Genomic DNA, 22201 nt, shown 5'->3' with positions numbered 1-22201 from the left:
CCCAGAAACAATGTCTTATGGAGGAAGCACCAGGCTCAGGCCACATGCTCCGTCTTCAGCAGGGAGAGCAGAGCAGGCTGGCCTGGCAGACACCTCGAGTCCACAGACACGCAGGGCCCATGCACCGGTCATGCTGCCAGCACTCTGCCCCAGTGGCCCCATGGCCAATGGCTGTGCCCGTGGTTGTCTCTTCCCACCTCTGCGTCAGTGCCAGTCAGCTCCAGCCAGCGAACGCTAACTGAGCAGCTCATGTGCGGCTGCAAACAATCCACAAAGGGGTCCTGGCACTGAAGTCTGAAGGGGCGTCTCAGGGTCTGAGCGGGGCACCCCCACTGTTCTCTCTAGTCTCTGTCCCTTGGCAGCCCGATGTAGCTGTGTGCCTGCCCCTAGACTTGGTCTGGTTGGGATGTCCCCACCATGGACAAGTGAACTCTGTCCCAGAAGTCCACCCTGCCCGCATCTGGCCTGAGGAAGGAGCTGTAGGAGGTTGAATGGTTGATGGTGGCCCCCACAAAAGCTGTGTCCACCTCCTGGAACTATGAGTGGGACCTTATTTGGAGAAAGGGTCTTGGCAGATGTAATTAAGGATCTTGAGGGGAAGAGATCATCCTGGATTACCCAGGAGGCACGAGATCCAGTGGCAAAGATCCTTATAAAGAGGAGAGAAGCCATGAGAAGACAAGCAGATTTGGAAGTGAGGGAGCCACAAGCCAAGGAATGCCTGGAGCCATCAGAAGTGAAGAGGCAAGAATGGATTCTCCCTTTGGAGTCCCTGGAGGGAGTACAGCCCCACGACAGCTTGACTTCAGGCCAGTGAGAGCTTTCTGTTGGGTTCAAACACCCAGTTGGTGGTAATTTGCTGCAGCACCCCTAGGAAACTGCACAGGTGGTTTCTGAGACATGGGGACAGGGACCCAGACCACCACACCCACAATGCCCGCCCAGCATCGGGGAGTTGGCAGGAACAGGACTGGGCAAGACGTGCAGAGCCTGTGCCCAGCGCCAAAGCCACTTGGCATGTGTGAGGCCTTGAAAGAAAGGACAGGGGGTGTATGGTGGGGGGCTGTGCTGAGAACCACCTGGGAGTGAGAACGGGCAGCACTGAGTTCTACTGACTCAGGCCACAAGCCTCCAATCCCCACCGCCAGGCACTCAATTTGCCGGGACAGACCTGGTTAGACATCAGGAGGGCCTGCCTGAGAAGGAGCTCTGCCAGGCAGGGGGAGGTGTGAGCTGGGACCTGTGCAGAAACATACACTCCTGCATGTACACACCTGCAGGCAGCCCCCCAGGACATACCTCTGTGCACACACTCACACACACATACATATTACCAGCTGGGCTCCAGCAGGAGACCCCAGGAGAAATAGAGGCCAGGGTGCTGGAGCATCCTGCCCATTCATGTGGTCGTGGTCCAGGACTCAGGCAGAGATTGTATCCCCCAAACTCTGAGGCCTCTGCTCCTCCTCCTACCCCCCAGGGACTGTGGTTCGAACCCTCCTCAGGCATGGGTGGATGGAGGGGCTGCCCTGTTGCCCACCCACCTCCCCCCTAGCACAGTCTGACCGTTCTCAGCAGCAGGAGGGGAGCACCATGGGTGGGCAGCAGCCATGATAGCCCAGGAGGCCATGCTCAGGTGCCATGAGAGGAATACTCTCCCCACCGACCTGGGGGCTGGGGCAGGTCCAAGTGCAAGGAGCCAGCTGTCCTTGGGGAAACAGGGCCATGGTGGAGGCCTCTATGGAGGGCCTGTCCCTACACCAAGACCCCTGGACTCTCTTACTGACCTTTTCCAGCCCCCAACTCTGCTGCCCTACACCTCATCCCCAACTAAATTAGGCCTTTTTTCTCTTATCTGGACACGGGGCCACACCCCAAGGCTCGAACAGCAGGGCCCCAGCAATGTGAACTCCAGCAAACACTGAGGTCCAGGAAGCTCAGCTCCCCATCCTGTGCCCAGGGCGCGTAGGGGGTGTAACCATGCTCCGGGCCTGGGTGTTACCCCAGCTCTTACGCTTCCCGGCTGTGTGATTTGGGGCAAGTCTTGTAACCTCCTGGGGCCTCAGTTTCCTCATCTATAAAACAGTGACAGTAATTCCTACTGCACAGACTAAACGTGTTACATGTGTCCAGCGGGGAGCTGGGTCAGGGTCAGCCCTGTGGTGGTTTTGGGCCCATGCCCATTGCTCCACATAGAGGCTTCTCTGCACCTCCTGCCAGGGTGCCCAGAAGCAAGCCCTGTTTGGTGCCTCCTGGGCTGGTCCACCTGTCTGGTGGACATGATGATAGGTGCTGAGCCCACTGGACGTCGGCCCTGGCCAGGTGCTCTACTTCCCCCTCCATAGGCTGCGATGAGGAAGGGGTCACCGGACCCCCAGACCTGCGCAGCTGTGGGCGGGGGAGTCCAGGGGTCGGCCTCTCACCCAGCCAAGCAAATGTAGGGTCCCTGGCCAGCCTGTCCAGTCCAGGGGTGGGGGTGGGTCTTGGTGACCCTCCCAGGGCCACAGGAAATGGCCTGGCCCGCTTGCAGCCAGGGCCAGCGACTCTGGCTTCCCCTCAGGCCCGTTTCCTTTATCCGGTTGTTTTGTTCCGAATTCACAAAGCTCAGCCTTCCCCTCCCCTCCATTTCCACCCCTTCCCCCATTCGAGTAGAGCAGGACGGACACGCCACGTTTTAAGGCCGCAGGAATCCTCCGCCCCGCCCCCCGACCTGGGCCCGGGACTGAACGGGAGTTCGGTCCAGCGTCCCGAGACGCCCCCTGCTGGCCGAAGCTGGCAGCGCCGCCCGCCGTCTCCCCCAGCCCCGCTCCGCGTGGAGGCGCAGACCCGGGGAGGCTGGCCTCACGGCCGGCAGACGAAGGGAAAGGGAACCGCATCGCAGCACCAGCTCAGTTTATTGAGGCTTCTCTGGCGCGTGGAGAGCGGGGCGCCTCCGGACCAGCGCGGCCGCGCGGGGCTCGAACCTCCAAGTCCTGGTGCCGCGACAGGGGAGGGGCCGGGGCCCCGCGGTCAGCCGAGGCCGCCGAGGAGACCGGGAGCGCGCAGTCGTCCACCGACCGGGCTGGCGCCCACGATCCACGGCCCGCCGGCTCTTCGCCGCCGCCCGGGCGGCCGGGAGCCGTCTGTGCCCGCGGCGCGCAGCGCGAAGAGCTTCTCCCAGCAGGTGGCGACGGCGTCCAGGGCGCGCAGCAGCAGCCGCCTCCGGCCGCCACGACGCCGCGCGGGTCGCCTCTCCGGCCTGCGGCTCCGCTGTCGGGGACGGGGCAGTCAGCGAGTGCGAAGGAGCCCGCGCCCGCAGCTCGCATCCAGCCCCTGGGGAAGGGAGTCGCGCCGGTCACTGGGCCCGACGTGAGCCCCCAGACCGTGGGGCTGTGCGAGGTGCAGCGGGCACAAGGGAGAAGGACGGGGTCTGGACCCACACACACTGAGGGACGCGCACCTGGCGCAGCGTCCAGCAGTGGCGCTGCATCACTGCCTCGATGCGCACGGCCACGGCCCATGCCGCTTTCTCCAGCGCCCCGCGGCGGCTCCCCGCCACCGCCCCACGCAGGGTCTGACCCAGGGACGCGATGGACAGGAGGATACTGTGCTCCTGGGGAGGGAAGAAAGGAATTCAGTGCTGGGGGAAGAGCCTATGGAGAGGCCCGGAGGGAGGGGGCTGGAGGGCTGGGCTTCTTTCATACCTTCTGGGCGCCACAAGAGGCTCCCACCAGTCCACGCCGCTGGGGGGTGGCAGCTCCAGTCAGGTTTTTCTTAATGAAATAGAGGTCTCTGGACCCTGGCCCGGTCCCTTCGGCCCCTGGCCCAACACGTCTTACAACAGCCTGCAAGTCCTCGAAGATGACCGCACGGTAGTGGTGGAGCACGTCAGGGACGCTGCAAGCACGGAGTGCAGCCTGGCGTGGCATGATCCCTAGCAGCGCCAGCAGGAGCACCCAGACCACGGGCTTGGGGGGCACCTGAAGGGTCACCGGGTCAAGGTGGGGCGCCCACACCTCCAGCAGCCCCGGAGCAATTTGCTTTCCACCCCCCACCCCACCCAATCCCTTGGCCACGGGGAATCTGAGCTGGTGTAAAATGGCGATGTCACTCTACCATTCAACAAATGATTCAGGCATGGGTCTGCCAGGACAAATCCTTGCCCGTTGTAGTTTTTAGGGAAGGATAGACAAAAGGTCTCCAAACCGGACAGCTCGATGTTCCAGGCAGAGATTTGTGGGCTGAGCCCTGAAGGGCTGGTAAAGAGACAGAGTTCCAGAGGCAGAAGCACCTGGTGCTCTGGTCTGCACGGGAGTGAGGGGCCAAGTGCCCACAAGACCATGGAGGGCAGGGGTGGCCTAGGTCTGGTACAGCAGCAAGTCCCTCCAAGAACAACCCTGCCCTTGACGTGCCTGGACCCGTCCCCAGACCTCCCAGACACAACCCCCACCAGGGATGGGCTCTACGCTGGGTGAGCGCCCCCCTACTCTTCAGCACTCTGTTTGCCCTGGGTGCCCACAGCTGGGCTGCACAGCTGTTGCTCTGCCCTCCCCACAGGAGCCTGGGGCAGAACTGATCTCTCTTCTGCAACACCCCTCTCATCAATGGCTCTACTACAACCAGCTCTCAGAGCCATGGAAACTGGGGTCCCCCTGTACCTCTAACCTAACCAGGATTGGGGTGAGGCTCAGAGCTCAAGGCCATATCCCTTCTGAAGGGGAAGGCCTGGGGAAACCCACAGAGGTAAAGAAGGGGCCATATTATGCCCACCAGACATTCCATTCACAGGCCACCTCCCTCCCCTAGAATGGAGGAGACTGGCTCTCACGGGGAGAAGCCCCACCCAGAAGCCCAAACATCAGAGAGAGAGAGAAAGGGAGGTGGGGGGCGGGGGGGAGGGAGAGGGGGCAGGGGAAGGGGAGAGAGACAGGGGCAGGGAAGAGAGGGGGAGAGAGGGAGAATGAGGGAGAGAGGGGGCGAGAGAGATTGGGGGGGGGGAGAGAGACAGGGAGAGGCAGGCTTGTCCCCAGGTTCCCAGCCCCCAAGCTCTTCCTCAGGCCCCCAAGCTGGAGTCAGACAGCGACTGGAAAATTAATCATGTGAACTCAGCGCGACGACAGGACTCGACTCTGCGACTCCGCTTCCCAGCACTGGCAGGGGAGCCCGACCCAGCACCTGGCCCTGGGTGTCCATGGCGGGCTCCTGCCTGAGGCACCCAGCAGCACTAGCGGGAGGAGCAAATGCAGTTAGCTGTGGCCCTTTCTCAAACCCCTCTAGACATTCTCAGCAGGCATGATGGCTAACTCAGAGTCGCCCCTCTGCCTGCTGCAGGTCAGAGGTCACAGTGAGAGCAGGAGCCCTCAGTGGTGCTGCAGAAGTCCCAGCACAGTAGGTTGGTTGCTGGGGGTCCTGAGAAGGCCTGTCTGCCCTCCCGCCCCAGGGGCCCAAGGCTCATACCAGCCAAGCCTGTGAGGACAGGGTGGCCCGGCCCCAGGAGGCAGACTGGGATGGCCAGCACACTCCCTCCCCCACACTGCCGGGAAGGCCAGGCACAGCACCCAGGAGCCAGGCAGTGGTGGCGGGAACCAGGGGGAATTTCCCAGTAGGCACAGCAAGACAAGCAGCCTCTTGGGCTGTGCACATTCCCAGCCCCTTGGCCCAGGTGAGCCCCCTCCCCAGCGGCCGGCAGCTGCTCACCATGGGCTCGCAGGGTCAGGCCCTCCCTCACTGCCACCACTGGGCCTCACACATGATCCTGGCGTCCTCAGGTGGGGAGTACGGCCGCCACTCCAGGTCCCACTCCAAGCCCAGCCAACAAGCCTGGTCAAGGGGCTTCCCTGGACGGGCTGCAGCAGAGCAGGCAGGCGGACAGGGCTTTTGAAGTTGGCTCCTCTGAGAAAGGAGGGAGGGAGCAGGAGGGAGGCCCCATGATCCCAGCCCTGCCCCCTCCCTCTCCCCACTCCCTATCCAATCGCTTCTTCAATTAACCTGGCCCTGGAGCCAACAGCCTCAGGGCTCCCTTCCTATCCAGTGGGTCTTGGATTAAGCCATCTCTGCTCATCCAAGAGGTGGGGCCCAGCGGGCAGAGGGCAGTGCAGGGCCCAACTGGTGGGGGAAGGGAGCTTGGAGAGGCAGGGGGCCTGTCTGTACCCTTCCACCAGGGCCATCCTCAGTGATCAGCAGGTGCTGGCTCTCCCAGGGACCCAGTCGCCTGCAGAACCAGGTGAGCACCCACCCCTGCCCCCAGGCCCCTGCACCCTGATGTCTGGGGGTCCTGCCCCAGGAGGTCCCAGGAGTGGGGTTTCCTGGGCTCCTCCCAGCCCAGCGCTCAGCCAAGAGGTACCTCCTGCTTCATGCCCCTCCTGGGCTGACGGGGTCTTTCACTGGGGGAGGTGAGGGCTGCTCACCCAAGCAGGTGCTCAGGGAGCTGGGTCAAATCCCCCCACCACCCCCAGTAGTCCCCCCAAGAGTAGGCAGCCTCCAGGAACCCAACATGCCTTGAGCTGGATATGAAAAAATATCAGTTGAAGAAAAGCTAGGTTACATTTTCCCCAGGGAGAAAAGTAGTTTAACCACCTAAAAGCATTTGAGAAAACAACCCCCACCCAATGAAGAATGAAGACATTCAGACTCGGATAATCCAGATAGTCCGGAACTTTCCAAGGGTCCTGCAGGAGGCCTCACCTGTCACCCAGGTCAGAGGAAGTGCCCAGGAGAAATCACGCCTGACTCAGGGCATAGAAGGCACCAGGAGCCCAGTGGCCACTGCCAAGCCACTGCCAAGCCACTGCCCCTTCCTGGACCTCAGTTTCCACATCAGAACAGAGACGGGCTTGGCTTTCGAGCTCCTAAAAGCTGCAGGACTCACTCTTTGGCATAACGGGCAGGATCCCCCGCATCCTCCAATAGAGATCAGGAAAAACTCCCAAGAACCTCTTCGTGGTTCCTCAGGACTGGCCCTCAGGGTGGAGAGAGGAAGGCTTTCCAACCTCACAGACTCCGTGAGTGGGACTGGGTCCAAGTTGCCTGCCCCGGCACCAGTAGTTCCTGACCCCACACAGTGGTGGTCCGTTCCCTGCCCGGGACTGGCCATGTCCTTGCGCCTGTCAGAACACCGGAGATGGACACAGCACGGCCTGTGTTCTCCAGGCAAAGATGCCTGTGCCCCAGGTACTGACATCAAGGTGAGTGCCCCCAACCTCGGCTGCCACGAGAGGGCTCAGCCTCGGGTCAGTCACTGACCCTCACCACAGGTCCCCCTCATTTGCGGGGCACCGAGGGGCCCCTCTGGGATCTTCTCTTACAAGAATGTGCAAGAACAGCTGCCAGCTACCTGGTCACTACATGTGACAATCAGCATCTCTTCTCCCTGGCCCACAGCCTCTGGACCACCCATGACCCCCGGCCAGGTGTCAGTCATGGCCACACATCCCCTTGCTAAAGAACTGCTGGTTTCTAATTGAACACACACACACACACACGGATCCAAAGAAAGCCCTTTATCTTCACACAGCATAGATGGTGAAAACATGCTAGTCTCCCAGGGGATGCATTTTTCAATCTAGAGATGAGGACATTTACGAGTGCTTTAGGACAAAACTGCTGGTTATAAACTAGCAAAAAGAAATTCATCTGCAAACGTGGAAAACCTCTTACTGTGACATCTTCCTTCAACACAGCCCCGAGGGGGCCTCCAGCGATCCTCTAGCAACACACTTGAGGGAGCTGGCCTGCCGTCTGCACTCTGACAGGGGGAAGGCACCTGCCCCGTGGGCACTTTCATGCAGCTTGGTGCCCAGGAGACTGCAGACTTCCTCTGTGTCTGCAGACCTGTGACAGGGACTGCCAGAGGATAGGGGACAGACCAGTCACCAGGAGAGCCACCCTAGCTGTTCCCACACAGCATGCGCACTTCTACCACCTTCTCCACAAAATCCTGTGAGGCACTCGGCTTCCCCCGTGCTTCCTCTGCGGGGCACGGGCTGTCTGCAAGAAGTGAGCCCCAAACAGCACGGGAGACTAGACTGGGGCGGCAACGCACGTGCCGGGGCGGGCCCAGAGAAAGCCAGCAGGTCACCAACTCCAACGCGACCCAGAAAACCTTGAATTAAAGAGCATGACTAACAGCTTCCACTCCCTTCTTCACCACCACACACTCCTTCACTGCTGCCCCAAGGCCCCCGCCCTACAGGGACCCGACAGTCAGAAGGTGTTCTTGATGCGGGCTGCCACCAGTACGAGGATCTCCCCGATCTTCCTCTGCCAGTTGGCGATGTCCTTGGACACGGCACACCATAGCTCCCCGTGCCGCGGCTCAGCGTTCTCACAGCGCCTCCTCACCTCCTCCCGCTGCTCCTGGGTGGGGACCACCGGGCACTTGAGGCAGGGCTCCTCCCAAGCTGCCCCCCACTGTGCACACCCAGCCCAATGCCAGCCCGGCTAGCAGAGGGGGCACGTCCCTGCACCAGGGCAAAGCTGTCTTTCAGGTGTGTCCCTTGAGACAGCCCCTTCCCCTGGGGAGCAAGTCCCACTGCACCCCACTGCACTGACATTCTTGGGGCAGGCCTTGGCACAAGGTGTGAGCCAAGTCAAGGCCCCTGAGTTTGTGCCTTATGCAGGTGCCCCAGTCTACCTTCCCTGAACAAGGAGTTTGCCAGATTCCACATGCCATGGCTTCCGCTCCCCATGGGGACCCCAGGACAGCCTGCACACCCCACCACCGCCCCCCCCCCCACACACACACTAGGAGCACAGCTCTGACAATGCTTCGCTCTCTGAAAGAGTCTGCTGCCCAGGTTCCCCTGGAAGACACACTCGGGCCTGGGAAGACAGAACTTGCCAACAAAGACATTCCTCAGGGCGCAAACTCCATTCCCACTTCTACTGGGAGCCCAGGCCTCAGTCACCAACCAACACACTGAGAAATGCTAATAGGCCACTTAAAACATCTAAATATCATGCTGAGAGGCTGTAAGGCTCTAAAAAGAAAACAGCTGTGGAGGCAGAAACTGTCAAGAGGGTGCCACCATGCTCCCTCCCTCCCTCCAGTCCCTTGGCCAACACAGGTGGAAAGGTGGGGGTGGCACACAGCAGGCCTCACCTCCGTGCCATGCTGCAGCTCGAACTTGTAGAAGAGTGCCCAGGCGTCCCCCAGGTCCGAGTCGATCTTCACCGTGCGGAGGAACCACTCCCTGGCCTTGGTGATCTTCCGCTCACTCCAGAACAGCCTGTCCAAGGCAGAGGGCAGGGGCCGGAGTCAGGGGCCAGATGAAGGTGCTTAAGGGGCGGTGGGAGGTGCGGCCAGCTCCAGCCTCCTCAGGCCACAGCTTGCTCACTGGGTGGACGATGACCCACTGTGGCCGGCATGGGGCATGGCTCTGGCGGCATCGGTTTTATCCTGTCCCCAGTGAACCATTAGCTCCATCAGGACGGCCAAGCAGTGGGGCCTGGCTACCTGGAAATCACTCCAGATGCTGGAACTCCCCTTCGAGTGTCTCATCAAACTGTATCTTAAAAACCCACACACAGAGCAAGAACTTCAAACTCCTAGAAGTTACTAAAGGTAAACTAAGTAAAATACAAACAGATAAAAGTAAACAACAGAAAATTAAGCCTTTGATTAGGTAGCGCTAAGTGAACTTTCAGCCTGCTCGTTAACAGACACCTTCTGGATCATTATGCCCCATCGGGCAGCCTCCAGCAGGAACCCAAGCCAACAGAGAAGAAGGGCCTCAGGTCAGCAGTGGCAGATAGACACCTGGAAACTAGGCCAGGAGAGGGCCTGTGCTGGAAGCCATGAGTGAGGACCATCGGAAATCAAATCAGGGGTCACGGGAGCCCTCCCCTACACGCCAGTGAAGGCAGGATGGAGCAGACAGAAGGATGGACGGTGGGGAGGACAGCACGGGAGCACTCTGACAGGCTGGGACTCCTGGTGGCTTCCACTTTCCACCCAGCTCTGCATCCCTGTGTGGCCAGAAGCACCAAAGCAGCCGAGTGCACCACGAACTCTCCATTCCAGGCAGCTGTCTGGGCTGGCCTCAGTTACAAAACAGAATTATTTCATGCTCTGATAGCTTGATTGCTTTTTAAGCCTTGTGGTATTCTTAATTGCTTGGTGTTAGATAAACTGTGATTTAAAGAGCACAAACCCAGATAGCAGGCACACAGAACACCAGCCTGGGAACAGCAAAGAGTGACTTATTTACTTTAACAAAGCCTTTTATGAGGTTTTATGGCTGCCCTATCAGACTGTCACACATAAAAGTCACTCTGGGAGGCAGAAGCACAAGGTGGGGGCAGGGAGCCCACGCTGGGCCGCAGGAGCCTGTGGGAAGCCCCCATGTGCAGTGCCCTCGGCTCCACAGCGGCTGGAGAGGAAGTGCCAGGCAGGACCTGAGGAAGTGGGGCCAACGCCACCTGGGCATGTGTCAGGGGTAGGCCAGGCTGCAGCTCAGGCGGCGCCAGCATATTGAAACTCCCAGGCCACACACACCACCTCCCCCAGGTGAAAGCCCCAAGCAGCAGTCCCAGGAGCCCAGCCAGGCTCCTCCTGACAACCCCTCCACCCCAACTTGCATGGTCGCTTCCCTGCCCCCTCTGACCACACTCTCCCCTGCCCTGCACTCAGCTGGGCTCCTCTCAGGCCATCATCCTCTTGGATGCAGGGAGCAGGAAGGAGAGATCCTGCGAGGTCAGGATGGCTCCCAAAGCTCTCCATGTTCTAGCCACCACCTCGTCCAACGTTCCCAGGGCCCCCAAGGCCCTGTACTGCACACGACACGCCTCCCCAGGAAACCCTGCTACCAAAACCCAACACCTGAGTCATGCTGTGTTAGGTGGGCTTGCTGACCTGCTCTCGCCCTGGAGACCATCACCCTAAAGGAGAGGTGGCCTTGGCACATTCATCTCTGCACCCCTAGGCATGCTGACTAGGCCTGACCAACAGGCCCTGGACTGCTCCCAGGAGTCACAAAGGTGACAGCATCCACTGTCTCACCCTAACATGAGGAAAACAATTTTCTCCTTTACAGCCCTTCGAGCCAAAGGGGCTCTGCTTATCACTTAAATTCTGCATGGAACAACGGAAGCAGAGCAACCCAGGTTACACAGAGGTACAAGCTAAAGAGTGGCAGAGACAGAGCAAGCAGTCCCATGAGAAGGAGCTCAGGACAGAGGAAAGGAGGGCCAGGGGCCCCAAGGAGGCTGCCCTCCTGGGGGTCTGGGACAGCCCAGGCCACCTGGGCAGCACACATCTACATGGCCTTAGGTCAAAGCAAAAGACTTGGGGCTGGCCCGGTGGCCGAGTGGTTAAGTTCTCGTGCTCCGCTGTAGGTGGCCCAGTGTTTCATCAGTTCGAATCCTGGGCGCGGACACGGCACTGCTCATCAAACCACGCTGAGGCGGCGTCCCACATGCCACAATTAGAAGGACCCACAACTAAAAATATACAACTATGTACCGGGGGGCTTTCAGGAGAAAAAGGGAAAAAATAAAAAAATCTTAAAAAAAAAAAAAAAGCAAAAGACTTTGTCAAGGGGCCCCAGCGGCCAAGGACCAGGGAAGCCTGCCCTGTTCAGGGGACCAGCTGGACCCCAGCAAGAAGTCCCATCAGGTCCCCAAAGGCCAGCAACTCCACAAGGACTCCCCACTCACTTGGCCACAGCCAGCAGCACATGGGGGTCATGCTCACACTTCTTCAGGGCATCGACACTCTTGGTCTTCCTCTGGGGCCTTGCCTCGAGGAAGATGGCTTCAGACCACAGGACACCTGGAATTCAGACACAAAGACACCACGTCTAAGACCCCACCTCTGCTTCCAGAAACCCACACATCCAGACAGGCTGCCTGAGGGGCCTGCGGAGACTCTAACCCGGGGTGTGTGCACACACCATGGCTGTGATCTCCCAAACGTCTGCTCACAGGGCCCATCACGGGAGAACACGAAGGCCACACGTGCCCGCCCGCCCCGTTGCCTGCCCTGGAACCACAGCAGCCTTGACGGCACAGTCTGGACAACCTTCTGGGAGCAGTAGGGTCGGGAGTACCAACAGCCTTCAAGGTTTCATCCCCACTGACTCAGTCATTTCATGTCTAAGAATTTACTGTAACAAAACAGTCAGAAACACAAGCGAAGACTCATGCAGAAAGGCAGTAATCTCAAATTATCATCAGATTATTATCAGATAATCGCCAATGGGTGAGTGGTATATTTCTGGCATATCCACACAGATAATTCTATGAAACCACTAAAAAATTTATGTTCTTGAAGATTCAATGAAAATGGAAAATTCTCACAAAATTTTCAGCTTTAAAAAAAGGCAAAAAACTAAACACACAGTACGACTTTAATTTTGTACAGTAATACAAACAAGTTAAAAACAATGATTTCTGAGTAGTGGGCATACAGGTAATTTTTATATCCTTCTTTATACTCCAAATTTGTTTATACGTACTGCATGTGCATTATTTATACACACAAGGTAAAATAATAAAAGATAAATTTTAAAAGAAAAAGCAATGGCAACACCTCAGAACACGAAGTCAAACCCCCCATGTTGAGACTGGGAGTCTGGTCAAATGTTAGTGCCCAAGGACAGTTGGGACTTCTAACTGGAAGGATTCACACAAACAGCACGTTCCCGGAGTCTGTGTGAGCCCGGAGACCCACTCTCTCAGCACGGCCATGGTCCCTGCAGCCTCTCACCAGAGCTGGGGCACTCCTGCAGCGCCTTGGCCATGAGTGTGTTGGCAATGTTCTTCAGGCCCGCACGGTACTCCAGCCTCACTGACTCCAACCTGCAGAGAGGCCCAGAGGGGACGTCCAGCACTGGTCCACTGACAGCTGGGCCACAAACCCAGCTGCAGTTCTGGAAGCGCGGGGAGCTACAGTGACTAGAGCCTCCAGCTCCACAAGTAGAGCTCTCCACTAGAGAAGCGAGGTGGTGCCCACCCCACTGTCAGCCCACCATAGCTGTCACCGTAGCCAAGATTCAGGTGCAAGTAAAGATATGCAGGACCAGGACAGACCACCGGGACGGCAAGTGCCAGGGCATGAGTGGAGCGCAGGACCTGCCCATCTCTCTGGTGTCTCCCTCAGTGCCCCCCTCATGCTCCAGCCCTAACACCCTGAGCTCTGTGCTGCCCCCCTGTGTGCACTGTTTCCTATGGACAGAATGCCATCTTCACCCGGCAAATTCCCATTCATTCCTCAAGGCCTTGCCCAGACGGCACCTCTTCTGTGGCTTCATCCATCCCCAGCTCCTGGCTCCTCTGGGCACCCTCTTATCACGGCACAGACTACACTGCATCAGATCATCCCCAGGGCCATCTGAGTGTCCGGGCCGAACCCACCAAGGCAGGAAGCGGGTTCCTCAATGGCCAGTACCTGCCACCCTTCTCAAGGAGCCTGAGCTGGAAACACTGCACACAACTCAGCAAGAGCAACGGAACAAGGACAGCCCACTGGGAGGCGAGCTGGGCCCCCCAGGACTCACCACAGGCCAGGGTTCTTCGGGTTCTTCAGGCGAGACTTCTCCAAAATGGCCCGAGCTCGGGTCAGCTGTCCAATCTTCTCCTCCAGCCGGGAAAGCAAAAGCCACAGGGGTGTGGAATGGGGACATTTCTTCAACTGCAGCCAATACAGACAATTAAGAGAGGGCCTTGTCTGGTGTCTGGGAGGGGCTGTGACAGCTGTGGCCGGCTCCTCAGGCCAAGTCAGAGCTACCTGTGTCCACAGAGACTCACACACCTCAGGTCTGTGTGTGGGGTTTTTTGTGCATGGCTGTGCTGTACACATGTGTGCACGGGGTGTATGTGTTTATGTGCGTGGCTGCACTCTGTACAAGTGTATACAGGGTGTGTGTGTTTATGTGCATGCCTGTGCTGTGTACACATGCACATAGTGTGTACACAGCGGCCTGTACACTAGGTGTGCCACAACCGGCACTTGGTTGAGTGCAGCATGTACAGTTTTGTAGAAGGAAAAGCACAGGACTGAGTGAGGGGACCAGGGTCCAGCACCCCCTAGTCCACCACTCCACCAGCTGGGGCCTAAACAAGTCGCTGACCACTGGCCCACCAATTCCCATAGGAGGAGAGAGGCAATGACAGCCTGCCCCAGCGCGTTCTGTCTCCAAGGGCTAGGCTCACCCCCTGGTTGTAGGCCTCCCGAGCCTTCTCTGTCAGCTCTTCCTGCTCCTCGATCTGCCCTTTCATCATCCACAGCTTGGGGAAGTCCTCGTAGTGCTTCAGGGCCTCCTCACACAGCTCCTGGGCAGCCGCGATGTTCCCAAGCACCCACTCCAGCTTCACAGACTTCATGAACACCTGTGAGGCAGGCGCACCGTGAAGCAACCCCTGCGTCCACCACCGGTCTAGAGGGGATGGCCAACCCTGGCTCGGGAAGCGTCTAGCACTGGGCCCGGGGCCAGGATGGCACCTTCATGGCACATAGTTCATGCTACAGCTCACCTTAAACGCTGCTGTATTTTTTGTACTTTTGTAAGCTGTCTCATGTCTTTTGGAATAAGGTGGGGTACAAACACAAGAATGCATTTTAAAGTCAAGTGTGAACAGATGAACCTAGAGTGTCACAGCCTCAGTCTGCCTCCCATCATTTCCCGTTCCCCCAAGGCCACGTGGCCAGGAGGGCTCTGCGTGGCCTGAGTAGCTCTGCTCACCCGGGCAGTGGGCGCACTGCTCCGTGCTTTGGCCAGCAGCCTCCGGGCCCGCTCATACTCGTTATTCTCAGATTCCAGCTTCACGGCTGCCAGCCAGATCTCCTCACTGTTGGGGTTGGCCTGGAGGGTGAGCACAACAGCATCAGGATGGGCTCAGAACAAAAGTGACCGGGCGTAGATTATACTTAATCAAAAGCAGCCAGCCTGGGAGCCGAGCCGGGCCTCACTCTGCTCCAGGACAGTCTGATCTAAGCACTTCCCAGGCTGACAGATGACAAAGCAGAATCCAGTCCAAGAATGATGACCTACCTGAAAACAAGCCAGCCCACGTTCCCCGATGCAGACACGAGGCTTCTACAGTGCTCAGGCGGCAATGCTGCAGCTGCAGAGCCACTCTCACAAGGGTCCACCCCAAGCTGGAGCGGGTCACTCACATCCCACCCGTGTGGATCTGCCACACTCGACCTGCTCTTTCCCAAGCCTGGTGACGAAGAATTGGTTGTCCCAATGTGTCCATGAGGGCAGGACAGAAGGATGCCCAGGGCATCACTGGGCTCCCAAGGGCCAGGACTGGGCCACATACTACCTAGAGTCTAGTGGACACGTGGGTGGCACCCTTGCACCCTCCTGAAAGCACACAACCCACTGGCCACACTCAGGCTGCCATGTCACAGAGCTGATGAGCAGCCCCACGGTGATGGGCAAGGAAAGGAGAGTCACCTCAGGGTGCTGCAGAGAGGCAGCAGTGCCCAGGTGGATGGCGCGAGAGTGCTGTGACTACCCAGAGAGGAGCAGTGTCCTCAAACTGGGAGCCCGCAGACAGACAGCAGACAGCAAAAGGCTATATCCAGGCTGGTCCCCAATCACCGTATTTACTCAAGGAAGGACAACTTCATTATGCTAGCTTGGGTTACAACAAGAGATTGACATTTACATAGTGCTCTACAGTTTATAAAAAAAGGATGTTGCAAACTACTGACTTAATACTCATACTGTCACACAGTATTAGGATATTATAAGTGACAACAAAAATAAAGCACTGAGAAAAAACTGCACAGCTCATGACACCAATCGTAATAAGCCTGGCTGGGTACAGCTGTTTGAATGTAACTCCTCCTACCATGGGGCTTGGGCAGCACTGGTGGCCCATGTGTGACCCCAAAGCATGCCCCTGGGCTCAGAGAACATGGGACTGGCCGCCTTCCTCCAAGGATTGGACAATCTAATTGCCATATAGGAACAGGGTTGTCACTGTGGTCTTGTGTGGGGACATGGTGCGGTTCGGCTACTTTTGGGGAATGGTGCTGTTTGCCCTGTGTTCTGCGTTCTGGAACATTCGGCCTGTGGTCACCCTGAATGGCAGTGACCAAGAGGCCGGTGTCCACCAGCTGGGCCATTTTCCAACTCTCAGGTCCCCTCAGGGCCCCAGCTGCCTAGAACAGCCCGAGTCCCGTGCGTCCTGACCTCCCATGTCCCCTCTCTCAGGTCAGCTCCTATCAACGAGCAGGGTGAGGGCTTAAGAAAGGTCGTGCACACCAGAGACCTCAGGCCTCGGCCGGAGCCAAGGCGGGGGTCTACGTGCACAGGCCGCCTAGAAGCACAGCTGACCCCTCACCCACCTGGAAGGCCAGGGGTCTGTGTGCACAGGCCCCACGAAGCGCAGGCGACCCCTCACCCACCTGGAAGGCCAGGGCCAGGATGCTCCTTGCCGCCGGCACATCCCCTGCCAGCCACTTGGACTTGGCGCCCATGAGCCACAGCACCTCCGCTTTGGGACAATGGGCCACGGCCCTCTGCAAGAGTGCTTCCAGGGACTCCCTGCAAGACAGAGGGCACGGTCACCGCCAGAGCACACAGGGTGCTCGCAACAGTGGTGCGGGTGCTAAAAAGATAGTTACTGCTCCAAAGTTCGACACTATAAATGATTTACCAGATTTTACAATGGGGAGAGTGTGGGGAAATCTTTTCTCTCCATAAAGGTTCTAATATCAACCACGGAGAGGGTGCTACAAAGCGACACATTGTTTAAACAGCAGAGCCTGACCTACGAGCTTCTCAAGAGCCCGTTTATGGCCGTGTGTCCAGGGGCAAGCGCTAACCGCAGGGTTGGGGTGACAGGAGAAGCCTTTTCATCTTTAACACAGATCCGCCGATATCTGCGATAAAGATTATGACCCCAAGTCTATTCTTCGGCATCCAAAGAAATTGTCTTATTGGAAGAAAGTTATTTTAGGTCACTATTGAGCAAGAAGACCACCAGACGGGTTATCAGGTGTAAAGCCCCCTCAGCTCTCACATGGCCCACCATCCTGTTGTACCAACTGGCACAAACAACCTCTGGGGACCTCAGCAGCAGGACAGTGAGGGCACAGAACCACTTTGTGTGGAGCGAGGCCTGGCAGAGCATACACTGTGCTCCAGACAACCCTAGACCCTGAGCACGCCACCTCCGCACATCATCTATGTGTCAGCTGACAGGAGAGGCACCAGAGATGGGGGGCAAAGGCCCCCTGAGCCCAGGGATCAAGAGCAGCAGTGCCACTAAGGCCACATGGAGGCATGTCCACAAACCACACCCGGCAGGAGAGGCTCTGCTCCAGACTTGGACCGTGTGAGGTGAACTTGAACAGGGCAAGCCAGCACTGCTGTTATCTCAAAAGGTCCCCAAAGGAGTTAACTCCACAATACCAAACCAGTGGGCGGGAGTGGGGAGGAAACAGGAGCTTCAGCAACACTTGTGAAAGAAAGACATCCTGAAGAGACTGAGACTTAACAACGCCACAAAACAAGAATAAGGGCTTCACACGCCCCACTGAAGCCCTGGTGCAACCAGCAAGGTGGTCCCCACTCAGCACAGGGCCAGCAGCAGAGGACCCAGGCAGAGGGTGTGCAGTGATGTGAGCCCGATGCCCTGGACAGCTATCCACTCAACACCAGAAATTGCAAGACCTAATTGAATCAGCAGTCACAGCCAAAAAGGCAGACCCAAAAGGTTTTTTCAATTAAAGAGCACAATTAAAGAAAATTGTCAAGGACCTCCTTAGAGCAAAAAACCAGCCCAAACCCAAATCCAGCACAGCCTAAATGAAAAACATGCCTGCCTGGGCCCAGATGCCGCACCGCCCACACTGCTGAAGCTGGTTTCGGCACAAACGTGGGGCTTCAGGCTACAGCCTTGCCCCACACACCCCAAGGCCATCAGGCATGCGCTGGTTCAGCTGTAAGCGCTTCAGCAGACAGGACCCCTTGGTGCCTCAGTTTCTCAACTATAAAGCAGTAATAATCCTATTGCAGAAGGAGCCTTAAAGACAGCTCCAGCTGCAAAGTCCCAAGCGCCATAGAAGCTGCTGCCCCTCATCACAGAGGGCTGAACCTCAAATTCGGGCACCTGCCCATCTGGGGGACGTGAGGTTTAAATTCAGCACAGTGGGGGCTGGCCCGGTGGTGCAGCGGTTAAGTGCGCATGTTCCGCTTTGGCAGCCCGGGGTTCACCGGTTTGGATCCCAGGTGCGGACACGGCACCACTTGACAAGCCATGCTGTGGCTGGCGTCCCCCATATAAAGTAGAGGAAGACGGGCACAGATGTTAGCTCAGGGCCAGTCTTCCTCAGCAAAAGATGGAGGACTGGCAGCAGTTGTTAGCTCAGGGCTAATCTTCCTCAAAAAAAAAAAAAAAAAATCAGTGCAGCACAACCTAGAGTCAGCATTTAATTAGCACACAGTCTCCCATGTACCTGGTGCCATGGTTCTTCTCGAAGTACGCAGCCCGCAGCCACACACTCTTCTTGCTGGGGAACACTTGCAGGGCGTAGGCATAGATGGCTCGCGCACACTCCAGGGCGTTGTGGGCCACACACTAGAGCAGAGAGACAGGTGTGGGAATGGGCGGCCCAGCACCAGCAAGGGAGCAGGAGGAGTCACACCTCCCTAATGACAACACCTGCTAAAATCATACAACGGGATGATCCAACAAGCAGCACAGTCCAGGAGGCTGGGAACATGAACACCAAAACAGAAGCAGGTGGGACCCGTGACAGGGTTGTCTGCTGGCCTTCGACAGGCAATAGGAGCTGGCGCACTGGAGCACCAGCCACTGCTAGAGGCACGTGAGGCAGGACGGTGTGACCACATGCCACACATACTCTTTTCTTTTTCAGAATTAAATGCAGTCTACATTTTCCATTACGGAATTATGCTCATTGGAAACCTGTAAAACACAGGTGAATACAAAGAGAAAGAAACCATACACTCCAAGAGAACTACCACAAACACTCTCTTTTCTTTAGACATTTCTTCCTTGTGCAAGAGTGATTTTGTTCCCTGGCTAGTGTTAAGCAAGACGATAAGAAAGCCAGCCACTACTTGAGGTGATCATCTCTCCAGGTGGTCACAGCCCCCGGACGCCCAGTGGAACAGGCTGATGGCTGTTCTCACTGAGCCTTATGCAGGACAAAGCCCAACACAGACCTCAAAGCCGGATGCTCGCTCACTGCCCAAGAAAACTTGCTGTCCTCCACGCTCTGCAGATGCTGAAAGTACTCTCACCCCAAGAAGGGGTTTTGTATCTTGAGGTAAGTGAAAAGCCACTAGGAAGTGTGTCAGCAGCAAAGTTTTACACTATGAACGTCAAAATGGCATGGAATGGGACTAGACAGGCGGCCTCACAGCCCTGAAAGTCCTCGCACCAGAGTGGGGGGGGGGGCGGGCGGGCACCTGAGCCACCCAAGGCCACCTCCCAGATCAACAGTTGCCTCCTCCAAGAGGGCCACTAGCAAGCCTCCGGGTATTCAAGGACCAGCAGCATAGAAATGGGTGTAGAGGAGAACAAAGAGCAGGGTTTAGCACAGCCAAGGCCTCCTCATTCAGATGTCGCTCCTTGGTCACGTGACCTCGATCTGACTTGACCACCACAGAAACCAGGTAGGGCCTTGCCTCAGGCATGTCCTGCCCAGGAGCAGCTGGAGAAGTGACGGAGCTAGGCAAGGAGGGGACCCCATACAAACTGGTCTGTACCCCTGTCCATGACTTTTTTTTTTTTTTAAGATTGGCACCTGAGCTAACAACTGTTGCCAATCTTCTTTTTTCTTTTTGGTTTTTTCTACTTTTTCTCCTCAAATCCCCCCAGTACATAGCTGTACATTTTAGTTGTGGGTCCTCTCCTTGACTTTTGACCAAGGTCCTGGAGGCCAATTACAAAGGCTTCAGGCCTCCACGGCTCCAGAAGAGCAAGTGACAGCATGCCCAGGGTCTCGGGTGTGGGCAGGCTGGGCCAGTCCCGAGGTGTTGGGAGCACCAGGAAGACACTCCATACTTCTGAGCACAAGAGACTTCAGCTCTTCCTCCAGGATTACAAAGTGCTTTGAAAGAGAGCTGTGCTGACTCCAGTATACATGACAGAGATGATCAGAACCAAGAGAAAACCTGACTGGCTCGTGGGTCTCTGCTCCCATGATCTGGTATCCACAGGTTGACACCCCCAGAGAGGGCTTCCAATGTTGTCAAAGGCAGTAAGGAGCATAAAAAGAAGCAAAGTGTTTAATTCCACATTCAGAATACAGAGGGGCTCAGCAACCAGGAGCTGGGATTCTTGTGCATATTTAAGAATTTTCTTCCAAAACAGACACTGTGCGGATATTTGTTAAATTATTCTCTAACTTTTTTATGTCTTAAATACTACACAATGAAAAAATTTTTTAAAACCATTATGAGGGCTGGCCCCGTGGCCAAATGGTTGAGTTTGCACGCTCTGCTTTGGTGGCCCAGGGTTTTGCTGGTTCAGATCCTGGGTGTGGAACTAGCACTGCTCATGAGGCCATGCTGAGGCGGCATTCCACATAGCACAACCAGAAGGACCTACAACTATGCACTGGGGGGCTTTGGGGAGAAGAAGAAGAAAAAAAAATTGGTAATAGATGTTAGCTCAGGGCCAATCTTTAAAAAAACCATTACAATTGGCCTGCGACTTAATTCCTCTAACGAACAGAGTGTGTGTCTAGTGTGCACAAGGCCATGTGCAGCCACACAGCCCCTGGCAGGTGCACGGACAGCCTGTGCCTATGCTCTGGGACTTGGCACATGCAGGACCTAAGACGATGGCTGCGTGAGTGCCACACAGATGATGCCAGCAGTGGACTGTAATCTCACAGAGGAGAGCGGGAACCCTTAGTCTCTCCAGATGTAAAGAAGTGAATACCCATGTGAATGAGAAAGAAAGGAAGCCTCCTTGCTACCGTAGAATTCCAACTAATAAACTCTAATAAACTGTAGGAGAAATGGTATTTAGAAAATCACCATTTGGTCAATACCACAGTAAAAACTGATACAAGCCAAAAACATCACTAATGGACTTACAAACTAGTAGATCAGAGTTTGGCGAGAAATGGTGTATTTACATAGTTTCAAAGTTTCTCCTCACAAAATCCTCACTAATTACAAAGGAACAAAACAGTAACCTTCCGGCAGAGAAACCTGTCAGAAGTCAGAGCTGACTGTGCCTCCCGACACAACCCGCCAAGACGACACAACACCCTAAAAGATGCAGAACCTCAACTCACCATGAGGAAACATTGTGGAGGCTCGAACCAAGTGGGCTCTACACCATTTCTGGCCTGTACTCCTCAAAAGAGTCAGACGCATGAAAAACAGAGACTAAAGCCCTCGTCAAGACTGCCAGGACCACGGAGACCTGAGGACGTGACCCTGGGCAGCTCCTCATCCTTTACCTAAAAAGACACTTAGTGAGCCAATTGGTGAAATCTGAATACAGTCTGCAAATGCCGTAATAGTACTGTACCTACATTAATTTCCTGATTTTGATAGCTGCGCTGTAGTTGTGTAAGTGAATGTGCTCTTTTGAACAAACACACAGAAGTGTCTAGAGGTAAAGGGCATCACATCTGCAACTTACTCTCCAACAGTTCAGAAAAAAATAGAAGGCATGTGTGTGCGTGCATGTGCACCTGTGCAGAGAATGAAAAAACAAACATAGTAAAGTGGGTAAATCCTGGGGAATCCAGGTGAAGGGCATATAAGAATTCTTCACACAGTTTTGCAACTTTTCTATAAGTCTAAAACTATTTCAAAATATAAAGCTAAAAAAAGAGATGGCCACACTTAAGGTATTCAGTAACTTAAATGTGTAGTGTATATCCATTTTGACCCCAAAATCTCTGCTCTGGGAAACTATTCCAAGGAAATAATCTCAAAGTAGGCCAAAGTTTTGCATGCAAAATGTTTTCTGAAGTGCAATTTATAACAGAAACCAGGGGGTGGGAGACAACCCAGACACTGAGAGGTAAAGAGCTAGGAAGCTGTGTGAGCTCAGACTCTGTGCTGGCTCCTGGTCCACAATACATATATAACCAGGCCTGCACCAGGGAGCTCTGGAGATTAACAAATCCTCACGAGGCAGCTCTTCATGTAAACCTGGCTAACAGAAAGCTGCACTCTTCACAATGGTAACTATGTTTAAAAATAAGTGGGGTCAAAAAGACTTTCAAACCACAGCCTAAGTCTAAGGTGCCTGCTGTTCCCCACAAACA

General features: G+C 56.1%; 2 protein-coding genes across 3 annotated transcripts in view; both read right to left on the bottom strand.

Annotated features, from left to right (window-relative positions):
* Positions 1 to 2875: 2875 nt before the first annotated feature.
* On the bottom strand, positions 2876 to 7316 carry C22H20orf204 (chromosome 22 C20orf204 homolog). The gene is made up of 4 exons (XM_023626976.2): positions 5677 to 7316; positions 3684 to 3959; positions 3440 to 3592; positions 2876 to 3249 (listed from the first exon to the last, which is right to left on the bottom strand). Exons 1-4 carry the CDS (start codon positions 5677 to 5679, stop codon positions 3010 to 3012), a joined length of 672 nt encoding a protein of 223 aa, XP_023482744.1. The 5' UTR covers positions 5680 to 7316; the 3' UTR covers positions 2876 to 3009.
* A 147-nt stretch (positions 7317 to 7463) lies between these two features.
* PRPF6 (pre-mRNA processing factor 6) overlaps positions 7464 to 22201 on the bottom strand; it is a 46448-nt gene continuing 31710 nt past the window's right edge. For both annotated transcript variants that reach the window (XM_023626959.2, XM_023626960.2), the window contains exons 13-21: positions 18395 to 18516; positions 16340 to 16478; positions 14661 to 14780; positions 14131 to 14307; positions 13476 to 13609; positions 12686 to 12777; positions 11635 to 11749; positions 9080 to 9206; positions 7464 to 8334 (exon numbers count right to left, since the gene is read on the bottom strand). In XM_023626959.2, the coding sequence (XP_023482727.1) occupies positions 8182 to 8334; positions 9080 to 9206; positions 11635 to 11749; positions 12686 to 12777; positions 13476 to 13609; positions 14131 to 14307; positions 14661 to 14780; positions 16340 to 16478; positions 18395 to 18516 (1179 nt within the window). In that variant the 3' untranslated portion in view covers positions 7464 to 8181. The remainder of the gene's footprint in view (positions 8335 to 9079; positions 9207 to 11634; positions 11750 to 12685; positions 12778 to 13475; positions 13610 to 14130; positions 14308 to 14660; positions 14781 to 16339; positions 16479 to 18394; positions 18517 to 22201) is intronic.

The sequence above is a fragment of the Equus caballus genome, chromosome 22 (genome assembly GCF_041296265.1).
Source record: "Equus caballus isolate H_3958 breed thoroughbred chromosome 22, TB-T2T, whole genome shotgun sequence".
NCBI classification, from domain to species: Eukaryota; Metazoa; Chordata; class Mammalia; order Perissodactyla; family Equidae; genus Equus; species Equus caballus.
This window is presented reverse-complemented; position numbering and strand designations above follow the sequence as displayed.

Coding starts and splice junctions, on each gene's coding strand:
- C22H20orf204 (XM_023626976.2), bottom strand. Junction 3,593..3,683: donor CCTCTTGTGGCGCCCAGAAG/GTATGAAAGAAG, acceptor TTCCCTCCCCAG/GAGCACAGTATCCTCCTGTC. Junction 3,250..3,439: donor ACTGCTGGACGCTGCGCCAG/GTGCGCGTCCCT, acceptor CGTCCCCGACAG/CGGAGCCGCAGGCCGGAGAG.